This window comes from Macadamia integrifolia, chromosome 5, assembly GCF_013358625.1.
Source record: "Macadamia integrifolia cultivar HAES 741 chromosome 5, SCU_Mint_v3, whole genome shotgun sequence".
Taxonomy (NCBI): domain Eukaryota; kingdom Viridiplantae; phylum Streptophyta; class Magnoliopsida; order Proteales; family Proteaceae; genus Macadamia; species Macadamia integrifolia.
The window spans coordinates 2,828,384-2,843,328 of NC_056561.1; the positions used below are offsets into that span (position 1 = coordinate 2,828,384).

Genomic DNA, 14,945 nt, shown 5'->3' on the forward strand with positions numbered 1-14,945 from the left:
GGCTTATTTGTAATAAAATAAACTCATTAAATGACTTATCTACATCATCTATGGGCCAGCCAACAGTTGCCAAGGACCCTCTTCCAGACAAAGGAGGAGAAGGGGCAGGAAAACGAAGAGACGGTCCAAATTTCCAACCTCATTCCAGCAAAGACAACAGGAGGGGGAGACCGGGATGTGACAATGGATGATGAAGGCCTGGGTGGGGAGACAGTTAGAAAGAGTGTGCCAAGAAGTGAAGCTGGGACAAGGGATATGCCCTTTAAACAGACAATGTTGCGCCAGGGGTAGGGGTTCCTGGGTACAAATATGGTTCCAGGCAAAGGCATAGGAAAATATTCCAGTACGAGAAGGAAGCCAAGAGATCTAGTCCTCTCTACCCCGGTGACTTGGAGGGATGGGAGGGAGGGAGGACCAGAGGTTGGCCAAAGGAGGAGAAGAGGGAGGGGGGACCAAACTTCATGGGAAAGGATCGAGTCAACAACAGCGGATCTGGCTAAACCAGAGGAGTAGAGAATGCAGGGGGACGTGAGATAGAGGAGGATGCCAGAAGGGTTCTAGGGGTCCGACCAAAGGGAGGTATTGGATCCATTCCCTATGGAATAAGAGATGGAATTAAGGGCACGGTATCTATTGGCAAGGATGTTGCACCAAATCCAAGAAGTATCAGGAGTGGGAGAAGCATTCCAAATGGAGTCATGATTGAGAGGGGAGGAATAAATCCAAGAGACCCAAATGTTATTCTGTCTTGAGTTAATCTTCCAGATAAGGTTAAGAATACTGGTAGAGCTGATATCTTTTAGCCTGTGCACTCTAAGGCCACCCTCAGACTTGGGAAGACAGACTTTGTCCCAACTTAAGAGGTAGAGGAATTTATAGGAGTCAGATCCTTTCCGGAGGGAGGAGAGGAGAGATTCAATAGCCTTAGGAGTTGCCATAGGGAGGGCAAAGATACCAAACCAATAGAGGGACATAGATTAAAGGACCGATCTGATGAGAACCAGATGACCAGCATAGGAAAACAGCTTAGCTTTCCAGAGTTTAAGCATTTTCTTTATCTGATCCAAGATAAGGGAGCAATAGTGGGCAAAGAATCTGGAGGGGATGAGGGGGAGGCCCAAGTATTTAACTAGGAGGGATCTAAGGGAGAAACCAGTGATTTGAATAAGATTGTCACGACACAAGTCAGAGACCCCAGAGAGGAACATGTTGGATTTGACAAGGTTAATGCGAAGACCTGAAAGAAATTCAAAAAGGCAAAGGGAAGATATAATGGAGGAGATAGAAAGTGGGGTCAGCTTTGGAGAAGATCATGCGATCATTAGGAAAGGCAAGATGAGTGAGCGAAAGGGATATGCATTTAGGGATAGGGGAGATGAGATGTTGATTAGTGGAGGATTGGATGGAGCAAGACAAAACCTCAAGGACAAGGGAGAAGAGGAAGGGAGAGACGGGGCATCCTTGCCGAATACCAACAAAGGAGGGGAAGTAGCCAACAGGCTGCCATTAATAAGGATAGAGAAGAAAGGAGAGGAGATGTAGGAGTGGATCTAATAGACTAAGGAGGGGGGAAAGGCCATTTGGAGAAGAACTTGTTCAATAAAGTTCCAATGGATGGAATCAAACGCTTTGTGAATATCAATTTCAAGGAGGGCAACAGGGGAGTGAGACTTTCTATAAAAACCACGGACGATTTCGTGATAGAGCATGATATTGTCCGAGATGCTCCTGTCGGCAATGAAAGCCGATTGGTTGGGACTGACTAAGGAATCAATCACAACCTGGATCCGATTGGCTAAGATCTTAATAATTAACTTATAAAGGATATTGCAAAGGGAGATGGGCCTGAAGTCAAACATAGAGCTAGCGCCCTCCTTCTTACTTCTTAGGGATGACTCAGAGAAAGGTATGGTTGATGCCAGATATTTGACCAGGGAAAGGAAGGAGCTATAGTGGCCTTAATCAAATCATCTCTGATGATATGCCAACAGGAAGAGAAGAATCCCATGCTGAAACCATCGGGCCTAGGGCCTTATTGGCTTTATAAGAGAGAATAGCAACCAAGATCTCCACGTTAGAAGGGATGGATATAGAAGGGGGGGAGGAGGTGATTAGGGATGGATTTATTAATGAGGTTAGAGGGAAGGAGGGGAAGAAGGGGGAGAAGGGGGTTTGAAGATATTAGAGAAATAAGAGGCTGCTTCAACTTTGATCTCCTGTGAGTTGGAGAGAGGGGTCCCAGAGGAGGAGTTAAGTTTGAGGATAGAATTGGCATTAAAGCAGCTTTTATAGAACCATGAAAGTAGGCAGATTTGGAGTCACCAAGGTCAAGCCACTTGATCCTAGATTTTTGCTTAAGGAAGCTTTCCTCCTGAGCAAGGAGGGAACAGGGCTTAGAGGAGACTTCTTTTTCTTTATCAGCCAAGAGGGAATAGAGGGGGTCATGCTAGAGATTGGGATTGAATGAGATGGAGCCTATCCTTGCAAGCGAAGACATTAGAGGAAAAATTACCAACGGAATTGGCATTCCAACTTTTCATAGCAGACTTGCCATTGCGCAGCCATCTGGCAAAGGTAATAAGAGGGGACAACAGGGCATGGACAGGGATGGACCAAGCATCCTGCACTAAGGGAAGGAAGTCCTGGAGGAGGGACCATATATCAAAAAATTTGAAGGGCTTAAGGCAGAAGGAAATCAAAGGCTGAACGAGGCGGGAGATAAGGGAGTGGTTTGAGATGCCAGGGAGATCAAAATTTACATGGGAGGAGGGGAAGGCTTGAAGCTAGGCTTCATTGACAAAGGCTCTGTCAAATTTGCAAGAAATTCTGGCAAGGCCGTTATGACAATTGGACCAAGTGAATTTGGAGCCCAACCATCGCAGGTCATTTACTCCAATGTGATCAAGGCATTCATTGAAAGAATCAATGGAAGGAAGGTCCAATCGAGCCCCACTAATTTTCTCATGGGAAGCTCTAATGACATTAAAGTCACCAGCAATGCCCCAGGGATGGGGGCCAGTGAGAGGGGAGAAGGAGCCGATATCATCCCAAATGGGGATCCTACCCGAAGAGCGGTTGAGGGCATAGATGACAAAGAAAAAATAAGGGTGGGAGAGGAAGAGGGAGGAGATGGAGAGGTGGATGGATCAAGAAAAAGAGGAGATACAGGAGATGTTGAGAAGGAGGGGGTTCCAAAATCCAAATGCGCCCATTGGGGCAGTAGGAGTAGTTGGAAAGAAAGTCCCAGGAGAGGGCAATAAAGGTAGAGATGTGGGACGCGTTAAGCTCTAAGATACGAGTCTCCAAGAGGCAACAAAGGGCAGATCTGAATGATTTGATGAGGGCACGGATAGAGGCTTGTTTGGCCGGGGAGTTCAGCCCACAGAAATTCCAAATGGTCCAAAGGTTATTGGAGAGGTGAGGGCGGTGTAATAATTGCTCAGGGGAGCGGGAAGGAGCCTCAGTGACCTTGGAGATCTTGGAGAAGTTCAGCCTGGACCGGCAGTGATATTCCTTAAGGGGGGAGTGGGAGGGGGAGAGGGAGGGGGCTTTGGATTTTTTGGCTGCAGGAGGAGGGCCTTTAGAGGGAAGACAGGAAATGGATTTAGAGGGCTTAATCTTTTTGGGGTGACCAATAGTAGTGACCACGGAAGGGAGATAGGCCTTCAACAGAATTGACCATCAAAGAGGGGGATAGAGCACATGGGTGCAAACACAAAGCAGAAGCCTGGTTTAGAGAATTAGGAATCACAATGTGTGAACCCAAGGTATGCGAGCACATAGCAAGGTTCCTGTCCATAGCGTGAAGTAGCGAAACTTCATTGCGGCAAGCAGGCAAAGGAGGCTCGAGCTCCTCAGGAGGGGCTTGAGCGGACCAAAGAGGCGGGGAAGCGCCTTCTAAGGCAACTGAGGATAGTTGGGTAAAAGCCAAGAGAGCCCTCTGAAGAGTGGTGATGAAGCAGTCTTGGGTCGCTAGGAGGGAGGCCAGGGATGGACACTGCAATTGAAGAGGCAGCTAGCACGGCAAGGGCAGTGGAGGCATGTTCAGGAGGGGCATGAACTGACCAGAGAGTCATGGGAGAGCCTTCCAAGGCTACAGCAGCAGGCGAGGCAACGGCTTGCAACAACATAACAGAGGGCGGTTGGAGGAACCATAGAACCATTAAGAGGGATGGGAGCAAAGGTCAGGAGAGGCTCAGAAGGCGAGAAACAATGGGCTACAGCAAAGGGGGAACTGAAGAGTGAACTAAAAGGCAGGGAGAGTAACGTAGGGATGGATTTGACAACCAAACCAGACCCAAGACTGCAGGAAAGTTAAACCAAAGAACAACCAATAACCACCCAATAGTAGACAGCAACAACAGTCCAACTTAAACCAGTCAACAGTCCTTGAAAAACCAGAATTATCAGATCCAGAATCTAGAATTTCAGGTAGCAGAGTTTGCACCAACAAATAGAACTTCAGCAACAGAAATAGAGTATTTGAATGAGGTCCAATTAGAATCAAAATATCACAGGAATAGATAACCAAATCAGAACTTGATTCTGACAGCAGGTTCTGAGATCTGGCAGTAATTTCTGGAACTTCAGTAGAGTATTATTAAGGAACTAATAACAAATCTAATTACTGATTAGAAGGTCAAGTTCAGTGGAGAATAAAAGCAACAATCAACTTCAACACAGATTAAAAAAAACAGAAATCAATTCTGGGCAAAGAACACTATCGGCCAGAATTGAAGAAAACTCAGAACCAGACAAACCACTGGTCTGATCAGCACCAAACTTGGATCGAGTCCTCTGCTTGATCCTAACAACCGACTAGAATCACAAGGCCATCGGGTGGCTAGAACTCCCAATAGAATAGGTCAACAGAATAAGGAAAAACAGAGATTTAGAACCCAGAAAAATTCTGCAGAATGGTTCAGTTACTTACCTGTTCTACTGGAGAAGATAATCCAATACAAAAAACCAGAAAATAATAGCAACCCACTCGGACTTCTCGCCGTAGAGTGTCGATTGGATCAAACACCAATCCCTAGGCCTTGATCAAACACAAGGAACAGCCAGGGGTACCAGTGGCAGCAACAAGAAAGTTGTTTCTTATTAGTCAAAAATCGTGGCTCATAAAAGAGCCATATCCTTTATTTATAATGATGGGGAGGGTTTACAAATAATAGTAACTCAAAGTTACTAAATCTGAGTTACTAAAAACTGATTACAAGAGTTACTAAAAACTGAAAATTGGAATCTAATGAAAATATAAACTAGTCTTGACAGAAATTAGAAACTAACAATGACTTGAAATTAGAAACTAATTTAGGACTTTAAAATAGAAACTAAATAACTAATTAGTAACCCCATCAACAGCCCAAATCGTGGGCTGACTTGAACCAGATCTGGGTTGACCCAGTCAGCCACTTGGGTTGACCTTGGTCTTGGTTCTCCTTGTGTAAACCCTTGTCGGTACTGCATCAGAGAGGCAAGGGCGAGGGACCTCACAGTCAAAGAAAAGAGTTCCAATAGACAAGTAGGGGAGAAGGGCAGGGAAGGCGAGTTTGTATAAGATGGGTAATGTTGGATTCGGGTTAAAAGGGAAGAGGGTCGGGTGGAGGGAGTTGGATAACAGAGTCGGGTGAAGAGCGGGTGGAGAGAGGAGTGTTTGGACGTAAGGTTAGAATGTTGTGAGGGGTTTCAAGGCCCCAGGGGAGTGGGAGAAGAGATACTCAAACGGGTGAGGACGGTAGGGGGATAAGAGGAGGGTGATAGATGTCGATTGCGTGCAGAGGGAGAGAGGAAGGACAAGGGATCAGAGAAGAGGAACAAGAGCAAGGGAAAATCTCAGGAAGTGGACTAGGATAGGCAGCTGAACTTTCGACTGCAGGTCAGGGGCCAGAGAGGAAGATGACGACCGATGGGACGTTGATGCATCATCCACTAACTCAGAGAGAGACAAAAAGGAGAATCAGTTGGGTCTGAACGGACAAACGGCATTGGACCAATGGGTCTACAGAGGCTGGTCTGGCAAAGGGCAATAGCCCCTCGCAAGGGTTGGGAGGCAACATGGGACTTCATCTCCGACAACGACGTTGCTTCTTTCTTCTATGGTGAGCTGGGGAGGGAGATCTTGAGGGTTCAATCCCTCACAGGGCTTCAATCATCCATTAGAATGATAGACGGAAGGCTAATAATCATCAGCAGCTTGATCAGGGGAACCAACGAAGGAAGCAAGCACAGTTAGGTTGAACAACGGCTTCGCAAGGCCGGCAATGCAATTGTTAGTCAAGTGGCCAAAACATTTTCATGTAGCACAATGGGGCGGTATCCATTCGTACTCAACATCTTGATCAAAGAGAATCCCTCATCATATACCATTGTAACAATTGAAGGCAAGGGCTGATTTGCAGAAGCTTCAACACAAATTCGAGCAAAGGCAAGCCTATCCATTAGCTTGGTTCATTTGTCTGAGAACAACGGTTTTCCAATGATGGAACCGACGATACTAAGCCCTTAGGGGCACCAGAAGTGTAAAAGGAGGTTGGGTAATGTGATTCAAATAGGGATAGACTTGTAGTCGACTTTGGCGAGAGAGGTGTATTGATCCCAATGTCGAAGGAAGATCGGTTTCTTATCAACCTTCCAAGGCTATGATTTTATTAGAGGGATCGGAGAAGTTAAAAATGAATAAGCCATTTTCAAGGAGATAGATGGAGAGGGTGCCCAGAAGCTTCCACTGCTTGAAGAATGACGCCTTAACTATGTGGAATGGAAGCCTAGCACCAAGGAAGTGGCCGATGATGCAGTTATGCCACTTGAAGATTCCATCTTCGAGTAGACCCATAGGGCAGAGACCAAGGAGAAGAGGACATAGGCGAAGGAGGTCAAGGGGTTATGAAGGTTACTGTTGCTATACCATTTAGATTCCAAAAAACTAGGAATCTTATCGAATCGTAGCGATATTGTTTCTAATTTTATTTTCCAAGAAGGTTGTTGTAAAAAGGAAACCTATCTCACTACATATGTGGTAGGATCCTATTAGTTACTATTTTCTTTTGTTTCTATTTTCTAGTTTCCTTACTGCACAAGGCAACCCTACCACAAGTGTAGGACTGTTTTTAGACACTTTCCATCTTTATGTTCTCCTTTTCTAGAGGCACTATTACCCTCTATATATTGTAAGGGTCTTAGAGCCCAACCTCATGATTTCTATAGTTAATGAAATTGGCCTTTGTCTCCATTGCTGTGAGAGATAGTGAGCATGATGAGATGTCATAAGATTAGTGAGAGACTGACCGAGGCCATAGGTGAGAGGCCTTATTCATATCCCCTTATTCTTCCCTTGTTTCAATTTTGGTTTTCCTGCAACTTTGGGAACTATTGAAGCTGTCCGGAACCTATCATTGGAGCTGAGATCACTGTTCTGTGCCCTATTGGTGGAGTACCATCATAATAAGGAGATCGATTGCCATCCTTTACATGTTTGTCTACATCATGCGGATACCAGGTTCCCATTTCTGAAACCTTATCTTCTCCATACACTTCAATCTGTCAGCAGATCTCTGTGTTGTTTAAGAGTTCCAGTTAGCCATTAGAGGCCTTCCATCGACCAAGGTTCGAGCTCCATATACAAGACTACAAGACAGATCTGTAGAGTAAGTTAACTAATTTTTGTAACTATCTAATTTCAGTCCTGCCTTCATATCTCTTGTTCTAACTATCAACTTGTTGAGATATTTGGAGGGCCATCTCCATTAACCAGGCCCTACAATCGATTCAACTTTGGTGTTGATCTGATCAGTAGTTTGTTAGTTATTGATTGTCATTAAATCTGTCCCTTTACTTTCTATTTCTGTTCTTCCTATTGTAACAATTGTTAAAGTGTATATCATGGGTTATGTTCCATGGACAGTGTACTATGGTGTTGGGCAACTGGAGCATTATGTGGCTGTGTTGTCATTGTTGGCAAGCTGTGTTGTCATTGTTGGCAATGTTACCGATCATGTTGGTGCTGTGGCAGTCAACCTTGAAGAGTTGGAAGAGCTGGAATCGTCAAATGGTCACTTACGTAGTGTCAAGGGCAGTTTGGTCATTTGGTAGGGTCACAGAGTCACCCAGTCATGTGGAACGCATATTCAGAGTGTGTTAGGCCATTACATAGTGTTTGGTAAAGCTCCGGAGCAGCAGGTGAAGGTACCACGGTCAAAAGTTGGAATTCTTAACAGGTTCACACAGTGGCAACAACTTTGAAGGCAATTTTGGAAGGCTTAATGGCAGATATGGGCGGTGAAATCTTCATGAAAAATGAAGTCCGTCGATTCTTGGTTCCAACACAAGTTGAATCTTTCTATTTTGGGTGCATAATGCTGAACATTTTTTTTTTTTTCTGTTAATTGCTCTATATATTCAACAACTGACTTCTCTTCCAGAAAATCAATCCCTACCAATCAACCTTTTTGTTTTGGAGAAACATTGGCACTCTCAACCAATCCTTATAGCTCCCTATAAATGCTATTTCAAGTTCAGTTTAATTTCAGTGTCTTTTATTATTCTTACCAACTGTACATTTAAATTTCTGTTTCTTCAAATCTATCACTATCCACCTTAATATTTTATCTAAAACACTCTTATTTGTACTGTATTAATTAATAACACAGCAACACTACATTTCACAATACTTCATTCATGATCCCTGTAAACCATTTGAAAACTCAGAACATCAAGGAAAGACATTGATGTCAATGTCACCAATTGTAAGGGTCTTTTATATGCCAACTTACCATTAAGCTTGAAAAATATCCTCCAGAGTGTTTGATGAGGCCAACCTGAATCATGCTACGAGAGAGATGAATGAGGCATCTGACCCCCCCCCCCTAAATTCTTGTGTACTAAAAGGAAATGGAAAAGTGGAATGTGTAGGAAGATATTTATAACAAAGGGGGTAATACAACCTACAAAGTGGGTAAAAAGAGAAAGGCAAAGCAGACAAATCCCACCCACCCACTGGCCCAAAAAAAAGAGCACCAAACAAAGTAAAATATATATATATACATACATGCATATATATACATACATACATACATATATATATATATATAAGGCAGTTAGGTAAGAACATTCCTAGAAGGGTAAAGCTGTAGCAACAACAATCCATGACTGTCAAAAATCACTTCGATAAGAATTCCCTAGGAAAATACGAGAGAAATGGAACAATAAAGAACGAAATAGAACAACTTAAACAAAGCCTATGGAACAATTAGTAATCCACTGTAAGTTCAAGCATGTAACCTCTTACATGACAAAGAAATTTAAAAAATATGATAAAAAAAATTTATGTATGAAAATACAGAATACAGATAAACATTATACCTTACAAACTTGTCTCTGTGGCCACCCAGAAACTTCGGTCTGTAACCACAATCGAACATTTTGTACAACCTATCACATAAAAACTAGACCGCATATAGATCATCGATCCATAGAAAGAGTTGATTTAAGAGCAATTCAAACTGCAAGTTGAACCATTTAATTTCATCGAGAAAATACTCCTGCACTGCAAAGTAAAACTTGTCAGATTAATATCTTAAGAACTACCAAGCAACTGTAGTAGTTAAATACTTCAACTCAATGACAAGTCCCTAACAGTCAATCTCGTGCATTCAGTGAGTTCATATTACTAACTAACAAAGTGGAATCATGCAAAATACTCCACAAACTCAATCTAAATGAGAAGCAATATTGCCTGGCTAACAGTCCTGGATTTTGATTGCTCTCAAACACCAAGAAACCAAATTCAAGACACGGATCAAGAGAAGCCAAACACGTTAGCCCCACTAAATCAAAATTTACAAATCCAAATCGGACAAGTGATACAAAAATGAGGATTGAGAGAAAGAATATAGGGTTGTGTTGCAATTACATATGTACCACTTGGAATTGCTAGGGTTTCGCTGAATAAGATCTTCTTGCATGGAGGAAGAGGCACATCAGATCGATGATCAGACACAAGCCCGGTGGATGAAAATAAATGAAGGGAAATTAGATTAAATTTATTTTACTTATTAGATGATATATTTTAGAGAGAGAGAGAGATATATGAGAGAGCGTAAATGGGAATATACCCAAGGTTCAATATAACGCTTGGATCCCGCTCAGAAATCGCTGGTTTGCAATCCTGTCTCATGGACTGGTAAAGGATTCTGATCAGAGGATCAGCAGAAAGAGACCGTCTTGGTTGATAATCTGTTTGACTCTTGACAGCCGCGTGAATGCATGCTAACGAATTGACATTACTTTTTTTTTTTTTTTTTGGTAGAAACGAATTGGCATTACTCCATTTTATTAAAAAAATAAATCCTTCAGAAAAAAAAAAAGAAAATAGCATACTCCTAAAAATAATATATATATATATATATATAAAAAATAATAGCATACCACAAATGTTTTTGATATACAGCATACCACCGAAGTTGACCCAAGAAGAACGTCACACGTGGAAAATAAGGGAAAGAAATGGTAACCAGACGTGTGGCTATTGTACAAGTGCATGGGGAAGTGCACGTAGGTAACATCAAAAAGTACATAGGGTGTGGGGATTCACTTCAGATAAACCAATGAGAGGGCATAGGGAACAAGACTAGTGACAACAACAATTGCCTAGCACAACTGGTGAGCTGTGGTGTATAAAATCCCTTGTTCATTAAGAGGTCTCAAGTTCGAACCTCTTGGTTTGAAGATATTTTTTCCTGGGATTTTTACCTTCCATGAAGGGACAAGCGATCATTTTTCCCCTCATTGTGTCTTGGCACGGGAACCATGCAAACCTTTTATGCTTTTTTTTTCTCAAAAAATAATTAGGGAAAAGGAAGCATGAAGGCAACATGGCCCTTGCGCTCAAACACAGAGGGAGCAAAATGACCACTCAACCCTTCATGATTGAAAGGTGAAAATCTCACTCATGATGTTTCCATACAAACTTATCCATGGAGCCCGCGCTGGTGCAAGGCCATGATGTCTTTTAGGGAGCCGCCTTCCAATAATTTATTAGATGAGAATTGGCAAACATATGATGATATTAATACAAATATTAGAGATTTGATATTGAGAATATCCTTCAATGTTCTACTCATGGAATAAGTATTGTTCAATAAATATCCACGGTCAATACAATTTTCTCGAATCACTTCTTGGATGCTAATTGCACGCAAGTGAATAAGAATGCTCCCACTCTTGTATAAGTAGGCCCAGCCTTGAGATATGTGAGTCCCATTAGCTGGTAATACCATTTGAATCATGGGATTCAGATCCAGCCACCCATGGCTAGCCAGACACAAAGCAGGAGAGAGAAAGTGAGACAAGAGAGAGAAATAGAGGATTTCACTACTCTCTCCTGTTTTGTATTTACGTGGTCCCTCTCTAGGCACCTCTGGCTGTAGAGGATCTAAATCGTGAATCTTGACCCCTATAAGGTTCATTATTTATTTACCCAACAAAAAAAAGTTCATTATTTGAGTGTTGGCTAGGGCATGATCTATGGGACCACTGCATGGTGTGGTCCTTGCGGTTATCATATTAGGTGCACGTTGGACAAATATTTTCAAGCTTTATAATTCTTTTTATCAAAAAAAAAAGAGTAAGAAAGTATACAAAATAACATCCATAATGTTAAGTGATGCTATCAACTTTTGACCAAAAACAAATAGAGGTTGTCAACCTTTAACTTCTCTCCTCTAGATTTCGTAGAGAGATTATGGGCTAAGATAGCAACACTTATTGACAATTTCTTAATTCCAAACTATTAACATAAAAATATGCAATCGACAAGAAACATGTCAAATGAACTGAACAGGTGACAAAGCCAAGATATATATGGGACTAAACGGCCTAAGCCTTACAGGATCATCCACCCAACCTGAAGCAAACGCCTAGATCAAAAGCCGACCGGCCAATGTCCCAAAAGGACTTTAGCTATGGATCATCCTCACCTAGATATGCCCAAAAGGGATATCAAGCCTAGTTTGTGGGCCACAAGATACCAAACAATCCTAGTCCGAAAAGGTCTCTCAGTAGAATATTGAATCTTCCTTAGAAGGAAGTGTATCTCACCATATCCCCTGGGATATGACCAAAACAAGTTCTCATAATGTCAACATCCTCAATATTCACTTTCCTGTTACAATTCTTGCTATGATCAGATTCCTACAAGCATTAGGAAGCTCCAAAGTGGGACTCTCGCTTCAATGGTCGCCACCTTCAACTATAAGTACACAGGTAAACCTCTTTCTAGAGGACCGATCGTTTTCCATTCTTATTGAAATTATCTGCTTGCCAATAGAACTGACTTAGGATCGAAGAGCCCCCTACCACATTAGCATGGCGCTTACTCTATGTGCAAGACGCAGAAACAACCTAGGATGATTTCTTTTCGCAACACAAATGAACCATAGCATTTAATAAAATAGTTAATATCAAATAATACATGAAATCATTCTTGCAACCACATGACCTCATCAAATTTCTGCTGGAAAAAAAAAAAGTACCTCATTAGACTTCTAAAGCATTTGGGCCTACTGTTTCATATCAATCTAAGCTTCCATATATTTGCCACCTAATAGCAGCACTCCTTTGATCCCTTTGAGAAATGAGAAGCCCCTTTTCGCACTTCCTGTTGTACCCTTGTTTAGCCAACCAAATATAGTCTACAATAGAAAAAGAAGTAGTAATCGGTAGCAAATTTACAATGTGGGAATGGAGGAGGCAAGGGAGATAATTACAGATATGGAATCCATCAAGAGATGTTCTGCCATTATATATAACAGAACTATAAATAGATTTTCTTTTAGACGACAACTTGATTCCTATGGATCCAAATGACACACAATGAGAGAAAATAATGCTGAAAACCCATTGATGATCAAGAGCCAACAGAGTACCATCAATTAATAGAGAAAAAGATATTAAAATGGGAGCCACTAGCAAACCTTTAGTTTTCAAACCCAAAGCACCTATAGCCCAAATTCTTTTCAAGAAATCACATGAAAAGAAATATATGCCATAATATCTCAGCTTCTTTTTTACAGAAAAGCAACATCATCTATACACACAACCTGTGACACCCTAGTTTATTCTAACACACTTCCTATGTCCAGAGGAAGAATCGGAAGAGAGGAAGGCTGCATTGGGATGGTTGGCAGTGGTAGTGTCTAGAAGACAGAGATGACCCAACCTGCCAATGCTTAGGCTGCCAGCACCACTGGAAATTTTCCAGAAAACATGGGCAAAAAGGTAATATTATATAGGAATTGCATGGTGCAACTTAGATAGGGAGAAGGGGCTCAAGTTTGGGCTAGACAGTAGCCATTGGCAGGTCCCAACCAGCTGTCCAGCGGAGCTGACAAAACCCATAAAAATGACTTTTTACTGTGTGGGGCCTATACCTCTGCATCATTGTTCCCCACCCTTGCACCATGTGAAGAGGCATGTTTAGGGATTGTAACCCATATTTTATATCAATGGGCAGTGATATACAAATAAAGTTACAAATTAATATTGTAATAGGTTGCAATAGGTGACTTAGTAAGGTAATAGCCAAACAGACCCTTGGGTTTGATTTAGTTGTACTATATAAGCTATATGGCAGCATAACTCATTCACCTTAATCGAATTTTTCTGCTACAATGGTAAGGAGAAGAAGAAGGAGAAGAGGAGAAGAAGAAGAAAGGAGAAGGAAAGAAGGGAAGAGGTGGAAATAGAGATGGAGCTATTGCACCGCAGGCAGCTTTTGGACAGTACTACACCCAGGTAAGTGCTACTACCAAGTACAGTAGGAGAAATCAGTTGGTTCAACTGAATTGGCAGTTAGATTGCAACCCATGGATACAACCCTAATTAATGGACTAACGTGGGGGAAAGATTTCAATCCTACAAATTTAATTAAATTTATGTTTAAATTCTGAAATTTTTTGTAGAATTGGGTGTACAGGCCTGAGTTCAGCTAATTAGATCCCAGAGTTTGTCAGTATGAGGCCTAAACCCTACCCTCATACCTATTGCATAAGGACAGAGCAAGGGAATGAAGAATTTAACTCAATTCTGAGTCTGTAGTATACAGCAGCAGCCTTGGCAGAATCGAATTATGCATAAAACTAGCACCGATAGGTACGAACGGCCAACCTATGGCTGTTAGGCTGACCTACCGATGGGGGTTCCAGAACCTTTAATGGAACTGATGTGGCCAGTGGGTCCCATGTTCATGGGTGGTGCCTGTTAACACATATTTCAGTCAACTGAGTCCCTATTGGGGAAGGGGTTATGATGGGGCTCCATAATCTGGAATGGCTACAAATGTGGCGAGAGGGTATCCTGTCCCAAAGTAGGGCCTGCTACATCACTTATCAAAAAAAAAAAAAAAAAAAAAAGACATGTTTTTGATAAATTGGCTCTATTAAAGGAAGGTCTGCAATACAGGGGATTGCATGATGGAAATCTAGGCAAGTCTAAGACATTGAGCTTTTAAATTCAAAATGGAGAGGTTAAGGTAGGAGGGTTATGTATTAATAAATTTATATATAGTGTGCAATTAGGAACTAAAATCATCAGTGAGAATGTAAATCTAATTTTGGGAATTTATCACACTATTGATTCGGGAGACAAGGTGAGTGGGTGTTGATTTTATTTTACAGAGTAATCTTTTATTTTAATTTATGCTTGTCACCCATGCATTGTGAAATTCGTATTATATTTATCTATTATTGGTATTGTGGAATTGTGTACCTGACACGCTGTGGAACTGAAAAATGAAAAGGTAAAATAGGTAAGACATGACATGTGTGTGCCCGGTGATTACTTGCATGCTTGTGTGTATGGTTAAGATCTCACATCCCGCGTGCTACAACCCCTTATCAGGAGGGGTGAGGTACTGACAAATCCCACCTTTGTGGCTGCCTGATTAG

At 41.9% G+C, this 14,945-nt stretch overlaps 1 protein-coding gene across 5 annotated transcripts in view; it reads right to left on the reverse strand.

Moving 5' to 3' along the window:
- LOC122079191 (probable cyclic nucleotide-gated ion channel 5) overlaps nucleotides 1-10,081 on the reverse strand; it is a 111,184-nt gene extending 101,103 nt beyond the window's left edge. The window contains exons 1-2 of one of the 5 annotated variants that reach the window (XM_042645452.1): nucleotides 9,922-10,081; nucleotides 9,364-9,547 (exon numbers count right to left, since the gene is read on the reverse strand). In XM_042645452.1, the coding sequence (XP_042501386.1) occupies nucleotides 9,364-9,422 (59 nt within the window). In that variant the 5' untranslated portion in view covers nucleotides 9,423-9,547; nucleotides 9,922-10,081. Of the gene's footprint in view, nucleotides 1-9,363; nucleotides 9,548-9,736; nucleotides 9,844-9,913 lie in introns of those variants that run through there. The other 4 variants (XM_042645455.1, XM_042645454.1, XM_042645451.1 and 1 more) reach the window with 4 other exon arrangements.
- Nucleotides 10,082-14,945: the final 4,864 nt, after the last annotated feature.